We start from the raw sequence: 19158 nt of genomic DNA, 5'->3' as shown, positions 1-19158 counted from the left end.
AATGTCTCCCCTCTCCCCAAATATTCTGTTGCTCCTAATAATACTAAAGTGGACAGATTAATTATTTTAAATTCACCCTAAACTAATGATGTTATACTTTTAACACATTTCCCATCTGTTTCTTTGTAAAATTCTGCCAGCAGAATGTACCTGGATTTTCACTAAAAGTTATTTTTAAATCCTCCCAGCTACATCAAAACCAAGAATCACCACTTTTGTAAGAAATGAAAAGATGATGTATCTATACAAGTTAACTAAGAATGTTTTAAAAAGAGTTGCACTGAGGAAAGATTCCTACCTTCTTCAGTTGAGAAGTGAGCTGTTGCCGCTCTTTTGAAAGTCTGCCAATTTCATCATCTAACTGTTGACGCTGAAAGAAAAATCTGAACTACATATTTGTATCAAGAGTAATTAACAATGCACATTTCCTATGGTCCTTTGTTCTCCTATGCCCTCAAGGTTTTCTAAACATCTAAACATATTCAACTTACAGCCTTCTAATATCTAAGTGTATCTGTATACACTGACCACAGTTTCTTAGAAAAGATACACAATTGTTAGCTGTCTACAACACAAGATATTTAGATTCCTAAACACACTATGTTGGCTTCTTTGTCTCCATGAAGCTAAGCGTCGTCACTTACCATCAATGCAGGGATGCCAAATGTTTAAAGCAACAACTGATGGGAGACTTATAAATGTAACAAGCATAGTCACAAAAACGTGTCTTGTCTGACTGCTTGATATGTAAAAGGACAAGGTGGATGAGATTGTTTAGGGTAACACTGTTCAATAGGTATCCATTTCCAGGGTTAACGTAAAAGAGAAAATCTAAGTTTTAAAACACACATTGAAATGAATTCATGAAAGTTTAAAAGCACCAGTTAAAGTTAGCTAGAAAGGACTGTTCTCTAGCTGGCAACAAAGTAAATGAAGGATCCTGCAAACTGCCTCAGAGTTCCAGGTCTGTATATTATCTTATCTATAACTTTGACACAATTTAATGACAGAGATAAGCATCTCTGTTGTGGAAGACTGTTAGTTCCTGGCTTATTCTAACAGTACAGGTCAACAAGTGCCAGGTGGTTGGAAGGATAAGAGAAAATGTTGCTTCCAGTTACAATTGAGTAAGATATACTAGGTTTAGAAAGCAGAACTCCTTGGATTCAGTTATGAGCCTCCACTGAAATGATGTATGAAAAAAAATTACACAGCTAAAAAGCGAAGTTAAACTACCTTCTCTCTCTTCTCCCATCTGTTCATGGCACGCTGCCGAGCGAGCATGTCCAGCTGACGATCCAGGGCTTCTTTTTTCCTGTGAATATCCTGGTCACGGCCAGGTTGTCCGCCATCTACAAAAATAAAATGAGGAAGAAATTAAAGGAGAAATTGAAATGTTTTAAACTATGTAATTAATATCAACTTAGATTATTAAGAATGAAAGGACTGACACCCAGTTTACTTGTCACTATTTACACTCCTTTTACTTTCTGCATTTCTCACCTTAGACAACGAAAATCAATGAAGTCAGTATCCCTTTTGTTTAGTAATCAGGTTCTTAAATGCCACAGTGTCTAGATTTCAAACACTACAGAAGGGTTTGTTTAAAAACAACTCTTCTTGCTAAAATCCATTTTTATTTGTAGAAAAAAATCTATTGGCCTTATAAAAACTGGGTAATTTTTTTAAAATACAAAATTTAAGTTTTAGGCCAAATTTACGTTGACTGTATCCGCCTTTTAGGCCCTTAGAGAAAACAAGTCACTTATAAAAGCACTGCGGCATGATATAGGCTGTTCTATAAATACCTGCCTTCACTATGCTGCTCCTTTGTGTCCAGTGGAACTGAGCACATACCATAACCAGTCTCAAGACCATACTCTTATAAAGGAAACGGAAGAAGTCTTTTTTGCCTGTTACTTACCCATTCTGTGTTTAACTTGGCTGTCCAGGCTGAATCTCTGGACATCACTGCTTATTGACTTTTCTGGACCCAGTCTCACTAAGTTTATATCTCCACAATTTCCTGTATATAAACCACACTTTCAGATTATAAATTCAAGATAGAAGCTAGTTATGCTAGACTTCATTGTCTGAATTTACAGTATTTCTAATTTAAAAGGGCATTTTCTGATGCACATCTACTACAAGACCACTGTAGCAGGCACATGAATATGGAGTTAACATCAGCTATATGGAAGAATCCTTGAGAGCTTTAGTAAAGACACATTTAATAAAAAAGCACATGCAGTTCTGACAGCAGTATTTTGACCTTATACTAGAATATTTCCCCGCTAGTAATTCACTGCTCCTAACATTGACCCACCAAAGTAGAGAACAATCTCTCCCCTTGTTTAGACGTTGTCAATTTCACACAAGCACAAACAGTGAGAGAAAAACAGAACATCAAAGTGAACTGACTCCAGAATATACTGCAAAAGAGTTTTACCCTGAACTTTAACTCAAACTTGTATGAGCTGGAAATTCCAATAGTTTTAGTATAAGGATAGTCTTCCACCCAAAGCTTTGAGCCATACTGAGAAAGAAGTATACTTATATTTTAACACAAGAGGAGGAAAAGGGTCAATGATATTGATTTCAAACTGCAAACTTTTTATGTGCTTGCCATTAAAGTCACTGATGAACAAGTTATACCATGCACATTTTAGAGAAATATGTGAAAGCAATCAATACTGAGTGTGAGGTCATACTGATTATGTTCTTCTATTGGGAGAACATATCTTAATCTTATCTGTATAGCACTGTGCTTTATGAATAAGTGATGATATGAAGGGATTGCATCCTGATTAAGCAGTTTCTATTTCTCCTTCAATGTTACCCATTTTATATATATTAATAAACATTCATACCCAAAGGTCTGTTTATGTTTTGGCATTTTTCTTTGAATTCCACAATTATCTTTTTCATTAGTTCGTCAACAGCAGCATTGGATGGTGCACAAACTAGAACACGGTTTCGCTTGATCTTGGCATTCAAGTTTTGAGCTGGATTCTCATTCCCAGACCTCTGCAGGTTAATGAACAAGAAATCATAACCAGCAGTTTAGTCCACATTTTTAATTTCAAAAGTTAGACAGTACACTCCTCGTAAACAGGATATGCTTAATTTGGAGGGCTGCTTTATTGGGACCTCTCAGGGAACACACAATCTTAACAATGAATAGCAATGACTTCTGCTTAAACTGGACAGTACTGGCATTAATTCTATTTAATGGTGATACATACAGGGGGTTAACATGAAGACTAACAGGTGTGATGTTTCAAATTCCAGTATTCTAATACATAAGTGGTCAAATAAAGATTCAGATTTTTAATTTTAGTGTGATAGATGACTCAAGGTACGTCTACACGACCTATCTGGATCGATTGAGTGATCAGTGAAGACCCACTCAATCGATCCAGAAGTCGCCAGAAGTCAATGCAGTAAAACCACCCCCTCAAGTGGCGTAGTACTGCGTCGACGGGAACACGGTTCCCATCCGCGCAGTGCAGTGAAGACGCTGTGCAGAAGAGGAGCACAGCGGTCGACGGGAGTTACGCAAGCTACTCTGTGTAGCTTGAGTAACTCCTGTCGACTGCCGCCAAATCGCTAGGTAAGTATAGACCGGGCCTTAGGTTTCTTACCTTGCTAGCTACGCAACAGCTAGACAAAATAATTTTATGCATTTTTTTTTCAAGCACTGCTGGAATTAATATATTTATTTTCCAGAATGCAAGCAGTATTTCAATACCAGAGTCACAGCTAGTATCCAATTAAATTCACAGCCTCTTATTCAGTACCAAACAAATCAAAGTGAATGAGTTATATTCCGTAGTAGTTACTACAATAAATACTTTAAGAATAATTACATTTAGTTCATGTCACCAATTACTTCATTTTACTGCTTCTCTTGGATAAGCAAAAGTGAAATGCCTGATGGAATATGTAACCATATTCACCTACCTCTGTCAGAATACGGTACAGGAGTCCAACAATAGTTTTCGATTTCCCTGTCCCAGGTGGCCCATGGATCAGGCAGATTCTGGGAAGCCGTGGATGCTCCTTCACCATAGCGTAAGCAGTTTCAATAGCTTTCTTCTGATCTGCATTGTATTCTCTCATGTAGGAAGTCTACAGGGAAAAAAAGGAGTGTACTATTAACTGAAGTCATCAATACAACTTTCTGTGCTTTCAGTTTATTTCTTCTAGTGCCCTCAGTTTGGAGAGCTTATAGAGCATGCAGGCTTCTGAGACGGAGTTTTCTCTCTGTGCAGCACACCCCGACCCGAAAGCTGGTACTGAGAAGATTTTAGGTTTCCCATGCCTTCATTTGGTTTTACTTTTCTACCACCACCCCCTCAGCTCCTAAGCAAATATTCCTCCACTATACAGCAGACAGTTGAGTGCTTCTTGATTAAAACATACGAATACACAGTGCCATAAATCAAAACAAAAAAGGGGCACCTGAACATATGTTCAGTCCCTTATCTAGATACAAAGTTCATCAACTTCAACAAGCTGGCATGCAGTTTGAGACTCGAAGATGCTTTTGAACCTGACTCAGCTGCTCAATGCTACATTCAGCCAGCACCCAACTACTGGGCTGGCTTTTCTAACAATTTAGCATCACCATCATATACTACTTAGTGACAGAACTTACAGTGCTCTCAGAAGCTACATTCAAATCCCTGGGACAGAAGTCAGCATAACCTGGATTTATGATGGGTTTAGCCAGAGGACTCCTGCTTAACAGCAGCAGACCTTTGAACTTTCGTTGCGTGGTCACTAGAGAGCTGATCACTACACATTTCACTTGCTGGTTTATGTAGTATGACAAATTGCCTCGAGTTTGGACGGAAAGGTGACAGGCAACATGCTGTTCATTTTGCCCTGTTAAAAGAAAGAAGATCACAGTAACTTTGAAATGGTCAATCCAAACTACATGGGGCAGCCAAAACCAGATGCTGCTTGATATAAGAATATCAGCTATCAATTCTCTTGTGCTCATTATCTTTATAAATGTTATTTCCCAGGTGAAGCAAAGCAACCATACATTTTATTTTTCTCACATTAACGTTTCAACAAGTTGGATGGTTACATTTCCTTTCAAATACAAATTTAACTACTCCTGAAACTCTTCATTCCAACACATTTTGGTGCACTGCAGCCTGATTCTGGGAGATGTTGAACATCTTCCAGCTGACATTATTAGGACACTCAGCACCTTCCAGGACAGGGCCCAAAGAGTTTACACAGCACTTATTAACCATCAATCTTGACTTGGACAGAATACCAGGGCTTCAACCAATTTTATATAAAAATGTTATACACCTATGACAGGTCTGCACTTCTAGGTTACACACTGAAGAGTCTTACAACTAGGCCCAAAAAACAAAGTCTAGGTCAGCTACATGGGAGGCACATGTGGGTTAGATTCTTGGTCTATTACTTCCCAGCAGTAAGTGCCGTAAAAGAATTGCATTCAATTTCTGTGTGGGGAAAAAAGCATGTAACATAATTTTCAGCCAGCTAAGGAACAGTGTTGTGTGGTTCTAAAGGGAGTCCTATTTTCAGGGTAGCAGCTACCCATGACCTTGAGAGAGGGAGAAAATAAAAAACCACGAACAGAGATAGAGAAACCCATACTTAATAACAATTATACAGCCCACTATTGCTGAAATTTGATTCTGGGGGTCTCCATGACTTTTTTTAAAATAGAAAAAGATAGTATCTGTAAAAGGTTTTGTTGACACTTCAGATAGACCAAGAAAGATTTTGAGGCTTGCCTGAGAGCAAGACTCCCATGATGTTTCACAGGTAAGATGAAGCTAACTTTACAGAGTGGAATTTTACTGAGCAGTAACCCTTAGCATATTTTGAAAACTGCTGTAGGAGATATTTTATCAATGTACTACCCGTAAGACACAAAAGGAATAATTGTCTAAAAAAGGGCATAATGACTAACCAACAGAGGTCGAGACAATTTGAAAGTTGCAATGGAATGAGGAATCTTGGAAATAGACTAAGATAAGAAATTTGTATCAAAACAGAGGAACTATATAAGGACAAGATACATGACAAGGGTAACAATAATTGCCCTTAGAAATCAGGGAGAAGTAGAGACCATCTGCAGACTGAATGTAGGCTGTCAGTGAAATACAGGGAAAGGTCTGCCACACCTGTTGTGCTATATTTACTAGCTGTTAATCAATAAATCCAATCAAGCTGACTTATTAAAGGTTTGTTATTATTAAATTAACCTGGACTTGAGATCTCCCCCACCCAATAAACATATAATCACAGTTAATTTTATTATTGTTAATCAATTAATTGGTTATTGATTACTGACAAATTGTTAATTATTGATTAATTAACAACACTTTGGAAAATCTAAATTAAGGGACAGGCCCAAATAAAGGTAACATTTTAATTCTGGAAATACAAAGATTAAAGGTCTGATCAAATACTAACAGTGGCACTGTTATAACCTTTACTGTTATAACCTATAAGCCATATTGGTTGGAAATGTTTAAGAGGGTCCTCAATTGTATATTCAGATGATTAGACAATAGAGACTCTTGCTAAACTGGCCACTGGAGACAAGCACTGAAAAGAAAACAAATACAAATAAAATTGAAAATGTACCAATAGGAATGGATTTTGAAAAATATAACTTTGGAGGGAATAAAAACATATGGTGTCATCACGCAAAAAGGACCAGCTCCTATCCTAAAGGACTAATATTGTAACTTCTCTCTACCACTTTTACTTACTTGTTTCACGGAGTGATGCACGGGAGAAGCGAGTCACAAAACCTACATGATACACTAGACGGCTATCCTTCTTAATTTCCTCTGCAAAGGTGTTTTGTTTTTCAGGCACCACCAGAAAGATCAAGTCATCATCCTTTGGATGAAACTGTTTTGCCAGATCACTGTCCCGAATGTAAGCTACAAGGAACAAGATAAAAATTAAAATAGGCACAGCTAGTCATATTTGGGTAACCACCGAATTATTCATTTATTGCAGGCACTTCTGAAATATGCATCTATGTTTTAAAATGGTTAAAAATTACAGAAACGCAGTCTTTACAGTGCATGACCTGCCCAAGACCATAAGAGGAACCTATGTAAGAAGCTCAGGAGTCACTGATTGCCAATCTTGGACTCAGTTCAGACACATGAAACCAAAGTAAGCCAAAAAGCTACTTCATTCCCTTCTCCTTTTCCAGGAAATTTGTCATCAAACAATTCTAAATGGGTGACATCTGATATAGTAAAATATTTAGAAAACAGCTGGTACAGTGAGCAATTTTGAAGAATGAATTCCTTGCAAGAGGTACTTTTCACTGACATGTATTTTGTATCTTTTTTCAGATAAACAATGGAAAAGTCTTATAAATCTGGGCAGTCTCCACGTCAGATGCAAACTGCTCCTACATAATTATGAGCAATAGTTATTCCATATCCGACTGGCATGATGTGTTTTCTCTAAATTGGCAATGAGGTACCTTTCTTTCTAGACGTTTATACCAAGCTCAACACTATATTTGTAACAAGGCCTTAGGGTGGTCTGTAACCACAACATGAATTTGAGACTCTAATGTGTGCATCTCCTATACCTATTTCTACCACTCAGTTTTAATTCAATTCATTGTATTTTTGCCTATTTTCCAAGAGACCTGGGTGTTTTCATAAATACTCACCAGTAAAATCTGCTTGATTCAAGTCAGCGCAGAAATTTTGTAAGTGCAAATGGTAACTGTTTTTCTCTTTTGTTTTCTGGTTTTCTATCCATTCCTGTGCAAGCTACATGTAATAAAAGCGGAAGTTATATGAAAACATTTTAGGAGGCTGTTTTTCATAAGGATAAATTACACATTCTAAAACTACATCATGCTTAGCAAAGAGCACTAGCACTAAGGTGAACTGGCTGAAATGAAGTGAAACAGATGATACTGTTTCAGGTCAAGATATAAGGTGACCTTCAAAGTGGAACAAAATTTATATTTGTGCATATAATAAAGAAGCCTGAAAGGATTTTTCTTATCAGTCCGCTCCAAAAACAGTTTTTCTGGTTGGTTTTTTGCTTTAGAAATATCAGGAATGTCAAGTCTTATCTGCCCTGTTTCTGCTAAGGAACATTTTGGAGGATGCAGAGGTGGGGCTTGAAAGCACTCAGCCTTTAACTGAAGGGACAAGGTGGGTGAGGTAATATCTTTTATTGGATCAGCTTTTGCTGGTGAAAGAGACAAGCTTTTGAGCTTACACAGAGCTCTTCCTTAACTGAAGGGGCAGGGATTCTGACTCTTTAACAGAACACTTTTCTATCAAGTGTGTTTGTTAAACTGATGTTAAAGTTTTAAGCAGTCAGAACTAAGATCATTTCCCATATCAATCAGATCTCTTTTGCAAAGTTTCTTGATGTCAGAAGCCTGACTGATCCATTCATTCTTAAGGTGTTTTTGGAAAACAAAATAGGAAAACAAAAAAGGCCATGTAAAAAGACATTGAGATTTTCCCTTTTAGGCCTTTATACATTACATAGAAAAAGGGGCACAAACCCAATTTTTCCCTTTGCGGGTCACCTTTTAAAGTGCACTGAAAGAGCTTTGTTGTAATGGATGGGAGTGGAGAGGGCATAGCAACAGTGCTCATGGGCCCTCTTTATTTGAGCACTTAATTTATAACATTTTAAGGTTTTTAACCCTCTCCTTCCCACAGAGATGTACAAATACCGGTTTTTTTTAATCAAGGCTCAATGACATTTTCAGAAGTTAAGATGAGAAGCACTCTTTTGCTCTTCCTAATATTTTCTGTGCCTGATAAAAACAGAAACTTAAAGTGGCAAGAGTTTCATAAAAAGGCAGGTAAGTTACTTACGGTTTCAAATGCATTTAGCATCATCAAGGGGAAAAATGTATTAAAATAGTCATTGTATCCCTGAAATTTGACAGGAACAGAGACCATAATTGATTGAAGGAGGATATGTGGAAGTCCAAACTGACTGAAGTTGACAAACATTTCATAATTCCATTTCAGGATTTCGGTAACAAAAATACTATGATCACGCTGCTGAGTGACAAGAGCATTTGCTTGTGGAAAGGAAGGGAAACCTCTTTCTTGCCCTGAATGAACCCCTGAGGCAGACCTGTTGGGAAAACTTGAAGTACTGTTTATCTGCATGTTTTGGGGCCGGAGGACATTGCTGGAATTCTGGGGCCGAAGACTACTGCTGAAACTTGGGGTCCGGTTCTCTGCGGATACAGACTTTGGATTCTCTGTCTTGGACACTGTGGATTTTATCAAACTTGATTTGGCTTTTGATGGCAATGAATGCTTTGAAATATTTTCAAGATCCTTGGAGAATCTGGCACTCCGTGAAGAGCTGTTTGAACTGAAAATTTTAGCAGTGGAAGGTTTTGCAGGCTTAGACGGTAGTGGTAAACCTGGCTTGACAAAGAGATGATCTGAAGAATCAGTGGCAGAATGCTTACTGCAGTACTCCCCCGCCTTTTCCACCTCTTCAGTACAATCTTTGTATTTACACTTCACAATACCTAAGGGTTCATTCTGCAGCAAACTTTCAGCAGCATCTACTTCCATGTCTACTGACTCTTTTTCATTAGCTATTGTATCTCCAACACTTTCCATCTGTGAACACAGTTCCATATCCACAGGATCTAACTGAGTTAAAAATAAATCATCTTCATCGCTGTTTTCATTTAATTTAGGCTTGCTCTCTTCCAAAGTTGCCCCCTCAAGGTTAGATGTAGATGGGAAATCTAGGGGGACAACATATTCTCTCTCTGCAGGTTCATTTTTGCCATCTCCAGTTAAAGATGAAGAGAAACGTGATTCTATCTGTAACACAGGAACTGCCATATTGTTTTCTTCTATTTTCATGTTAGATTCTGTAGAACCATATGGAGCTATTATTTTAGAGATATGTGTGGTTTGAACTTCCTCTCTCTCAGTTGAGATGCTTTTTCCCACTTTTTTTCCATCATTGCTTGAACGATAGGATATCTGCTTGGCTATCCTCTCTTTTTGTTTTCCACTGGTTCCTGCAGCAGATGCTGGGTCAAAAGCCACAGGTTGTTGCACAGGAAGCTTTGGATCAGACTTTTTAGTTATTTTTTTGCTTCTGCCTTCAGAGCTTCCTACTCGGTTTTTCCCTCTCCCCCCTTGTTTGGGTCTCATCTGCCTTAAAAACTGACGATCTTGGCAGGATAACATTTTTCTATTATGTTTTACAACTAGATACTGTGGAGCAATTAATTTAGTTTTTTGTTTCTGTGAAGTCTGAACTGCTCCAGCAGCTTTACCGTAGCTGCGCAATTCAGCCAGACTATCTAAGGATCGCTGGGAATACTCAAATGCTTTTCGGGGAGCCTTTTTTAGACCAAGTTTTACCACAGTTGAAGTTGGCTCAGGACACTGGCGAACTTTCTTCGGAGGAACTACAGCAGGGGTTGACCTGCAAGGCTCAGTATTTCTAGAACTACTCTGAGGAAATTTTTTGTTTTGTACAGTTTTGAGGCTCATTCTTCTGGGACTTCTAAGAGCAGTTCTTACCAACTTGTATTTTGCTAAACTTTTGCCTGGGCTTAAAGTGTTTTTTTTAATAACCAGCTTTGAAGATAATGGTATGCTGGATGTAGATGCTTTGGGTTCCATCAAGCCTGTGTTTTTGGCATGGTCTTTAGCAACAGCATTTAGCTGAGTAAAGTACTCAGACTGATCAGTTGCATTTCCTTTGATAACAGGCTCTTGAAAAGTTGCCTCAGCTTTTGTGTCAGTTTTACTAACTTTCTTATGATCAGAGATAGAATCTACCTGCCTTTCAACAGCCTCTGCTGCTTTTTCAATTATATCATCACTAATGTAATCTGTATCATAACCCCAGTCGTTTGTATGATCTACCGACTGTAAACTATCTGAAGCATCGTTGCTTGCTGATATCAAGTTAGAGTCTTGTTCCTGAGCCTGATTCACTTTCTCATCATCTATCTGAGAATCTTGCCAGACTGAAAAAATATCATCTTCAGTTTCAAACTCAAAATACTGAGAACTATATTCCTCACAAAGCAAAAGGGAACTATGAGTCTTCAACTGCTCTTTCTTGTTCACACTATCAGAAACATAGCCAGATGTTAAAGGTTGCTTTTCTGGACATACACACTCAAGTTTTTTTTTAATTTGTTTCTTAATATCCAACTTTTTTTCCTCATCAGAAGAAGAATCTGAAATGATAATTATTTCATTGTTGGGACAATCTGTATCAGAAGAGGACTCATTATTTTGGCCCTTGATGGATGATCTAACAGCACCTTTTACTTTCCTTTTAATGTCACACAGATGTATTGAGCTTTCTTGACTTAAATCAACAGGCAAATTGACATCTTTGGCATAAGCAGCTGAAGATAATTTATCAAGGTCTCTATCAACTTTAGAGTCTGTTAAGGGGCTCGCTCCAGATTTCTTTTTTATCGAATCACATGCAATTGCTGCATTATCTTCATTGTTGCTTTTTTCCCCTGAATCATTTTCTCTTTTAAAATATCTTGAAAAATCAAACAGTCTGTCAGTTGATTCACACTTAATCGGACTGATTAGAGGAACATTCCTTAATATCTCTGCTTTATCTTCAGAACTAGATGGAGTGTTAACATTTGGTGAAGTTTCACCTGTACATAGTGTGCTCACTTTTTGATCTTTGCGGTCACCTCTGCTTGGACATAAAATACCAGAATTAGACTGCCTTTGATCTGGTATCTCTGTGTTAAGGTCTTTATTCAGTAGAGACTTTGGCAAAGAACTTGATCTTCCTGAAAGGGATCTCTTTTTCTTTAAATCATGCCTAATTATAGCAAGTGGAATATTGTCTTCTTCACCACCACTTTCACTTTCTTCCAAGCCAACCTCTTTTTTAAAGGAATTTGAAATGTCTAGCATGGTGCCATTTGATTCCTGCTTAATAGAGAGCAGCTTGGTTTGAAAAGTACTGTTCATGCTTTTCTCCTGTTTATTTTCAGAACCATTTGAAGTATTAAAGTTAACTGAGGTTTCACCTTCATTCAAAATATTCACTCCCTGATCTCTGCTGCCATCTTTATTTGTACACAGACTTTCAGAGCGAGACTGTATTTGGTCTACTTCTGAAGTTGAAGCTGATTGCTTCATTAACTGTAGTAGTTTTGTGGCCCAATCAGTTTTCTGTACTTTGGCTTTGAAATTTGTGAGTTTACCAGCCTCTATCTTAAACTTTGGACAGGAATTAGGGGAGCCACATCCATCCTTTCCAATTGAGCTGTGAATGTCTTCATGTGAATTGGAACAAGGCTGAGCACTCAGACACTCTGGCATCCTTACTTCTGTTTCATCTCCCTCCAATATAGCATGGCTTTTGAAATCAGAGACCTGAGGACTTGTGTTAAAGCACTGTTTAAGTATGGAGCCTTTCTTATTTTGGTTCCCCTGCACTTCGTGGTTGTTTCCATTTTTATGGCTATCCTTATGTATTTTTGTTGCTCCAGAGTTTTCAGGATGTTCACACTTCTGAAATGACCTATCATGAGGTTCTTTTTTAATATTTGTCAAAAGGTATTCTGCAGTTGCACATACTTTTGTATCATTAAAAGACATTTCCCTATATTCCTCTTTCCAGATACCTCTTCTTCTAGGGGACGGACCCTCTTGACAAACCTCATCTCTCCCAGACGATAAAGAAAATGATGGACTGAGGCTATTCCTGTGTTGTATATTCATTTGACCCCTGTCACCGGCTGTCACTTTTTCTTGCTTTATAGGAATGGTTGGCAAATTTGTACAGATCATGCTGTTTTCCACAGGCATGGAAGCATTTGGTGATCTGTCTTTTATATTTCTTATTACCTGCTTCAAACACATTTGCAATTCCTGAGTTTCCCGGCTGCTCAGCTGCCAACCCAGAGATAGGTTTCCACGCAAAAGCAGATTGAGTTTATCTAGAAACTGTTTGCAAACAATTTGCTGCCCCAGTTGGTAGCCTTCTCGAAGAAGGCTGCGTATCAACTGCACACAAGCATGCTGTACAGAGTTAAAAGCTGGTGAAGATATTGTTGATGTAACTCTAGGACAATTTCCAGGTGCTTTTTCAAAGCAGCGCATAAATGCTATGGATGGAAGTTTAGTACATTTCACTACTGCTTCCACCCATTCCTGTGAGCTAACCCACAGCAAATGCAGGCACTTTTTATTTCTGTGTAGTTCCACAACTGACACCAAGATCAGGATGAAAAATTCTGAGACTGTGTCACACTGCTGGACTCTCTCATTGAGAAAGTTTTTGATTTCTGAGCACAGGTAGTGAATGACCTCTACTATATAAGCCACACCCAAGTCCTTGAGGTCCATTAGGGACTGAACAAAAGGGATAAACCATAGAAACGTGCTGTTATGGACACGCATATCTTGGCCAATATCAGACTGAAGCACATTTGCCAATGTCTGCATATCTTCATACATGTTGGGGAAATAATCTGGACAAATGGCTGTCCTCCATCCAGTATCCTGAAATAGAAAATGACAAATCAACTATACATGAGGTATTTTTGCACAATATCACTTTTATTATTCATTTGGATTGCTTTGATTTACCATACAATATTTTTAGCCAAAAGGTTTTTTAGCTTCCACCTCTACAAACAGTGCTTATTTACTATTTATGGGCACTGAATTGATACAGCAGTTCTGTTGCATCCTAGAAATCAATTAACCATTTTAGCTCTACAGACTAAACAAGACCAAACCTCTACCATACACAAGGAACTTCTCCTCCTATTCCCAAAGAGTAAACAATGAGATTAAAATACTGGAAACAGATCATTTAAAGTAATTTAGAAACCCAAAGAACTAGTCACAGTATGCTAGCATGAGTTTCCATCTCAGAAGGTCAAATATTTAATTTTAAATGTTTAGACTTTGTACTATTTTGATATCTGATAGACATAGCACTTCTGCTTGAGACCAATGTTCACTGATAGTTATGATATCTAAGTGTGTTTCTTATAAACATAATTTTTTTTTAAATTATGTTATGTATGGGTCCAAAACAATCAGCAGATCAAACATTTAATGGCATGTCACTTCAATACTTCAGTATTCCATACTTAGCACAGTAGCTGAAAAATATCCATAAAGCAACAAAAAGTATATTAAAGGGACACTGTCAAGTAAAATCTCAGAAACTTAAAGATGGGTTAAAAGTATTTTCAAGTACAAATACCTATCTCTTAGTTTCCTTGCCAATTTTTGTTTTTCCACCACACATGCCCATTTTATAAAATGTTTCTCTCTCCCTTGTTGCTGTATGAAAGACCAACACAAACAGGAAGAAAAATAACTGACTATACAGAGTAAACAGTGAATGTGACTAAAGATAAACTTTTGTCCAGTGCACACAATAAACTACAAACAGAGAAAAATTATTTATCTAAACTCTGTTATATCTGAAAAAACCTACCTAAGCACACTATGTGATTTAAGTTGATAGTGTCCTTTAATGACTGAATCAGAAAACTACCTAAGAAAATAAAGACAAAGCTTTTTTTTTTTAATTACCTTTTTGGGCTTTTCTGTATTATAATTATACACAATCTGGCTGCAAGTAACCATGTCCTCATAGTCTGACTCTAGTTCAGATTTTGTCCTAAAGAAAAAAAATACACGATGTTCCAAGCCATGTACAAATAATTCATGATCTAAGTGAAATAAGAGTCAGAGAGAAGATTTCACAGTTTCAGATGCCATATTACAACTACCAACTGAGGCAAATGATAAAATATGTGTGGGAAAACATTAATGTGGTACGTTAGAACGTGTATTTGTTTTCTAGTTCTATTATTTCATGGTGCCCACAAGTGTAGGGCTGCCAATTTTGGTTGGACATATTCCTGGAGGTTTCATCACGACAATCTAATTAAAAATTAATCTTTAATTCCTGGAGACTTCAGGACAATCCTGGAGGGCTGGCAACCCTAGTTAAATAAATTGCCTAAAAGAAAGGTGCTGGCTTCGGAGAGACATTACTACTACGTGATAAACTTGACTAAGAGGTTGAGGATTTAACATATGCTAGGAAGAAATACAATGTGATAATTATTTGCATATAACAATTTTTAAACACCTTGTTTAACTGAATAAGATCTTTTTTGAAATGATCTTCCTTAGTTGTGTTACTAACATATCCTTTGATTTTTAAAAATTCTGTTTTAATAATCTAATTTACCTCTATGCCATTTACTTTTTTCTCTTCACTCATTTAGGACAGTGAAAACAGACTGATCAGTTGCACTTACTGGTTCTCTTTCAATAGAACAATGTGGCAATTTTGGCCCATAGACTACCATAGAAAAACATTTAAGTCCTACATTCCTTCCCCCCCACCCACAATTGCCACTTTTTGAAGTATGTTTTTATGGAAAGTTTTAATTTAAGATTTTGTAATTAAGAGAAAAAGGTTTACAAAGCCTAAATCTGGGGCTGAAGGACCTGTTAGCACCCTCTTAAAACAACTGTGTATGGTAAAGCAGACTGTTTAAAAGTTAGAACCCAACTATGCTTTCCAAATTTCTCTGCACAGAGAATTCACTTCCATAACCTGAGAGCTGTTTGCTAACAGATTACTTTTGCATTGAATGAATGACTTAACTAATCTGCTGGTTGCTTAATTTTGACTGTCTAATATATGGTTACTTCAAAAAGATGTGCCTCAAACAGTCCGTTAAATTTGAATACCAAAGCTTCCAGAAGGCATTTGATACCTATTACCTGCTTTGAAACGCTTTCCTTAAAAAATCTAACATACAATGTTTTGTTTTTAAATATGATTTTGTGATTTTTACCATCTCTAGTGGAAGAATCATATCCAAAAAAGGAATAAAACATGGAAAGACCTTTGATGAGATTTTCTTGAAGAAGCTCATAAGAAATACTCAGAAGACTTTACATATGATTTGCCAGTAAGTTAACAGTTAGCCAAAAATGCAATAAAAAGCTGTAGTTGTAATGTCTCATTGTCAACTCTCAGGATACCAGGTGTTTTTCTGAAAACCGCAGCTCAAGTCTCAGTGCTACTATAAAAACAATGGTTCTAATTTTCATGGCTGAAGAAAAAAGTTTGAAAACATGAATCCAAAAGGGGGCACCTGCCTCATGATTTTTGATTGCTTAAGGTTGGTAACTCTGCTTTGCTCCGTGCCATTTCCCCAACACTATTATAGCAATACTGACAAGAGGCACTGAGATCAGAGCTTTGATCTACTAAAGCTCTATTTTTAAAACTTGAATAACTCACCTCCTTGAACTATTGCGTATATTTTTTATTTCGTTGTTGTAGCTGGCATTGTTGATAATCGTTTGAAATGCCTGGACTGGATCGATGAGTTGACCCCACACTTTAGAGCCGAGCAGATCCAAAATCACCATGAAACAGTGCAGCGCTGGCCAGAAGGGATCAGCACTTACATCTGAAATATAACATTCTAAGATCATGAAGAGTTGAGGGAAAAGTGTCCTGAGCTTTCCTACAGCAAGCTGAATACAAAGTGAATTTAATTCTGCATTTCAGTGCTTTTATTAGTTTATACATTGAAACAAGGTGAATTATAAAGTTTTTTTAAAATGTTTACATCTAGAAAATGCCCTTTTTTACACAGAGGAAGAGGAGAGGGAAGAATTTAAAATCCCCTCATCTGCAAACCAGTGTTGTTCTTAAGATCTGAGATCAGCCACGCTTTCCCTCTACAGTCAAAAGTAACCTAGAGGAGCGAGAGGAAGTAGGGGGTGTAAGATGGATGACAATTTTTAAAGATTCCCCTCACTGCGAAGCTATGTCATTCCTACCTTTTCCCCTTTTTGTTCAGGTTGCTGATATTTTGAGAGGCAGGTAAGAGGTAGGTATATTATTGAGAGTAGTTATTATGCCTGCAGCTGCCCAGGAAAGAAGTGTCATGTCTGAGAAGGAGCTCTCTTTTTCTTCAGTTATTTCACATTTCAGCTTTTGCAGTTCCTGTGCCCTTCTGTTGTGCCTGCTTCCCCTGGGTGGGAGGGCTGGGTGCACGGGGGACAGTCCCTAGTTGGGGGGGCATACCGGACCTGGCATGGTTCCCCATCTTTGCAGGCAGGCTCCGCAACCACTCTGTCTGGGCACTCAGCCCTGTCATGCCGCCAGGAGCAGCGCAGAGTGATGGTGACAATACACCATGCCATATCACCCTTACAGTAAATTAATTAATTTTAACAGTTAATGTTTTAACTTATTTTGCTCATTTAAAATGCTCTTGGTGGACATTTGCCTGTGTTGAAATGAAAGGTACTATATCAATTTGAATTGTATTGGTGTCATAACAAATACAAAAAAAACTTTTGTAGATGTACAGGTAGTATATATATTGTGTGAATAGAGCCCACAAACACAAAGAGCTGCATATGGGGCCCATAATGGTAAATATGTTGAGAACCACTGAACTAGATGATAGATTATTCTATTTTAATTAGCAACTACTGATAGGGTATTTCCTTTTAAAGCTCATTCAGTTCTGAGATAATGATATAACAGGGTCTGCTAGGGGAAAAAAGGTTCCGGAATCCAGTCACCTATATTGGAATGGATACGAACAATCACTTGAAGTAGAATGTACATTTTCTTGTGTGTGTGTTTTTCCTTCTTCATGTAAGATTATAAACTTTTTGTTTAATGCAAATATTGCCCTTATGAGAAGAGAAATATTGGATCTTAATATTACAAAGATAAAGTTCCAAATAAAAACATTTAAGTCTTAGAAAAAGGAGCTAAAAATAATTAGCAGGAACTACAAAGTTTTAAGTGTTACTTTTGCAAATTAAAATAGTTACTACACAACCATGAACTTTCCATTTTCACTGAATTGTCTCACACATCACTAATCAGGATGATATGGAAATACAGCTTCCAGGAAAAGTGAAAACAATCCTGGAAGAAAGACTTTTCACTTTTAGGATGCAAGAGCCAGACTACACACCACATGGAAAAAACTGCACCGTCTTTTCTAAGTGGAAATCACCCAGTAACTGAGGGAGAAGAGGAGGGGTGTCTGCCCTCTCCTAACACTTTACATATGCCTCCATAAAGCCCCAAGGGGAACCTTTTCTCCACTGTTCAGAGTCCCTATGAACCTTGTTTTTCAGGGTTGGCCCCCGGTATGTCCAAATGTCAAGGTTTGAGAAAACCTGTTTTTGACATTACACTACTATATCAAAAATAATTTATTCAACGAAAGTAGTAAGTTCTATAAGGAATGATATCACAACCAGAATATGACTATACATAATCCATTTATCATCTCTATTTATCATTGCCTCATCAGTTAAAATTAGTTACCATCTGTTTGTTTCTCCATGGTGTGAAGTATAGACTGCATGAAATCATTCTGTTTATCTGGCCCCAGCAACAAGGAATCCATAGCTTGTTCTTCCAGCACTGTTAGCAACATACAGATACCTACAATGAAAGCAATCTGTCTTTATATTTGTGTATGAGATTTTTTTTATTTTTATTTTTTTTAAGTTTTGGCAAACCCAACAGTACTGTTTTCCAGAGCTCCCTGCAATTAAAGCTCTTGGAGGAAGTGATCAACATCAGAGGAACCTGAAGCGGATGAATTTAAATAGCTACTCAGTCTCCTGGATAGATGCAGTTAGAATTCTTCTATTTGACAACTCCCAAAATGCATTATACACATTTCAAGAACTTTGATTGCACTGACCTAGGGCTTGAGACAAGATCCAAAGAGAATTCACTGCAATTTCAATAACTCTAACTTTGCAGAATGAATATTCCTGTGAAGAACATGGATATACCTGTAGGTCTGGTGATTACTGTATTGCTGGCTAAAAGGTGACTAAAGATTAAATCCTGCATGAACCCAAAACAATATCTGTAGATAGAATTCAGTTGCCTGGCCCACCAATGGACAATACCAAGAAATGGATGAAGGTGCCTCCTAACCCCTGAAGTTTGGTTAGGTTCAGGAGCCCTGCTCCAAACCTTACGAGATCTTCAGATGGGAACTTTCAAACAAACCTCTGAAGTGGATAAAAGCCAGCCTGTCCCCTGTGGGGGAGACATTGTCTGGGG

General features: G+C 37.5%; 1 protein-coding gene across 2 annotated transcripts in view; it reads right to left on the bottom strand.

Annotated features, from left to right (window-relative positions):
* SETX (senataxin) overlaps nt 1–19158 on the bottom strand; it is a 51050-nt gene that overhangs the window by 18343 nt on the left and 13549 nt on the right. For both annotated transcript variants that reach the window (XM_067541910.1, XM_067541911.1), the window contains exons 6-17: nt 18403–18522; nt 16339–16510; nt 14604–14691; nt 8883–13553; nt 7706–7808; nt 6774–6950; nt 4661–4890; nt 3964–4131; nt 2871–3027; nt 1925–2026; nt 1237–1352; nt 299–370 (exon numbers count right to left, since the gene is read on the bottom strand). In XM_067541910.1, the coding sequence (XP_067398011.1) occupies nt 299–370; nt 1237–1352; nt 1925–2026; nt 2871–3027; nt 3964–4131; nt 4661–4890; nt 6774–6950; nt 7706–7808; nt 8883–13553; nt 14604–14691; nt 16339–16510; nt 18403–18522 (6176 nt within the window). The remainder of the gene's footprint in view (nt 1–298; nt 371–1236; nt 1353–1924; nt 2027–2870; nt 3028–3963; nt 4132–4660; nt 4891–6773; nt 6951–7705; nt 7809–8882; nt 13554–14603; nt 14692–16338; nt 16511–18402; nt 18523–19158) is intronic.

This window comes from Emydura macquarii, unplaced genomic scaffold (genome assembly GCF_026122565.2).
Source record: "Emydura macquarii macquarii isolate MOO-44397 ecotype Brisbane River unplaced genomic scaffold, CSIRO-AGI_Emac_v2 contig_691, whole genome shotgun sequence".
In the NCBI taxonomy this organism is placed as follows: domain Eukaryota; kingdom Metazoa; phylum Chordata; order Testudines; family Chelidae; genus Emydura; species Emydura macquarii.
This window is presented reverse-complemented; position numbering and strand designations above follow the sequence as displayed.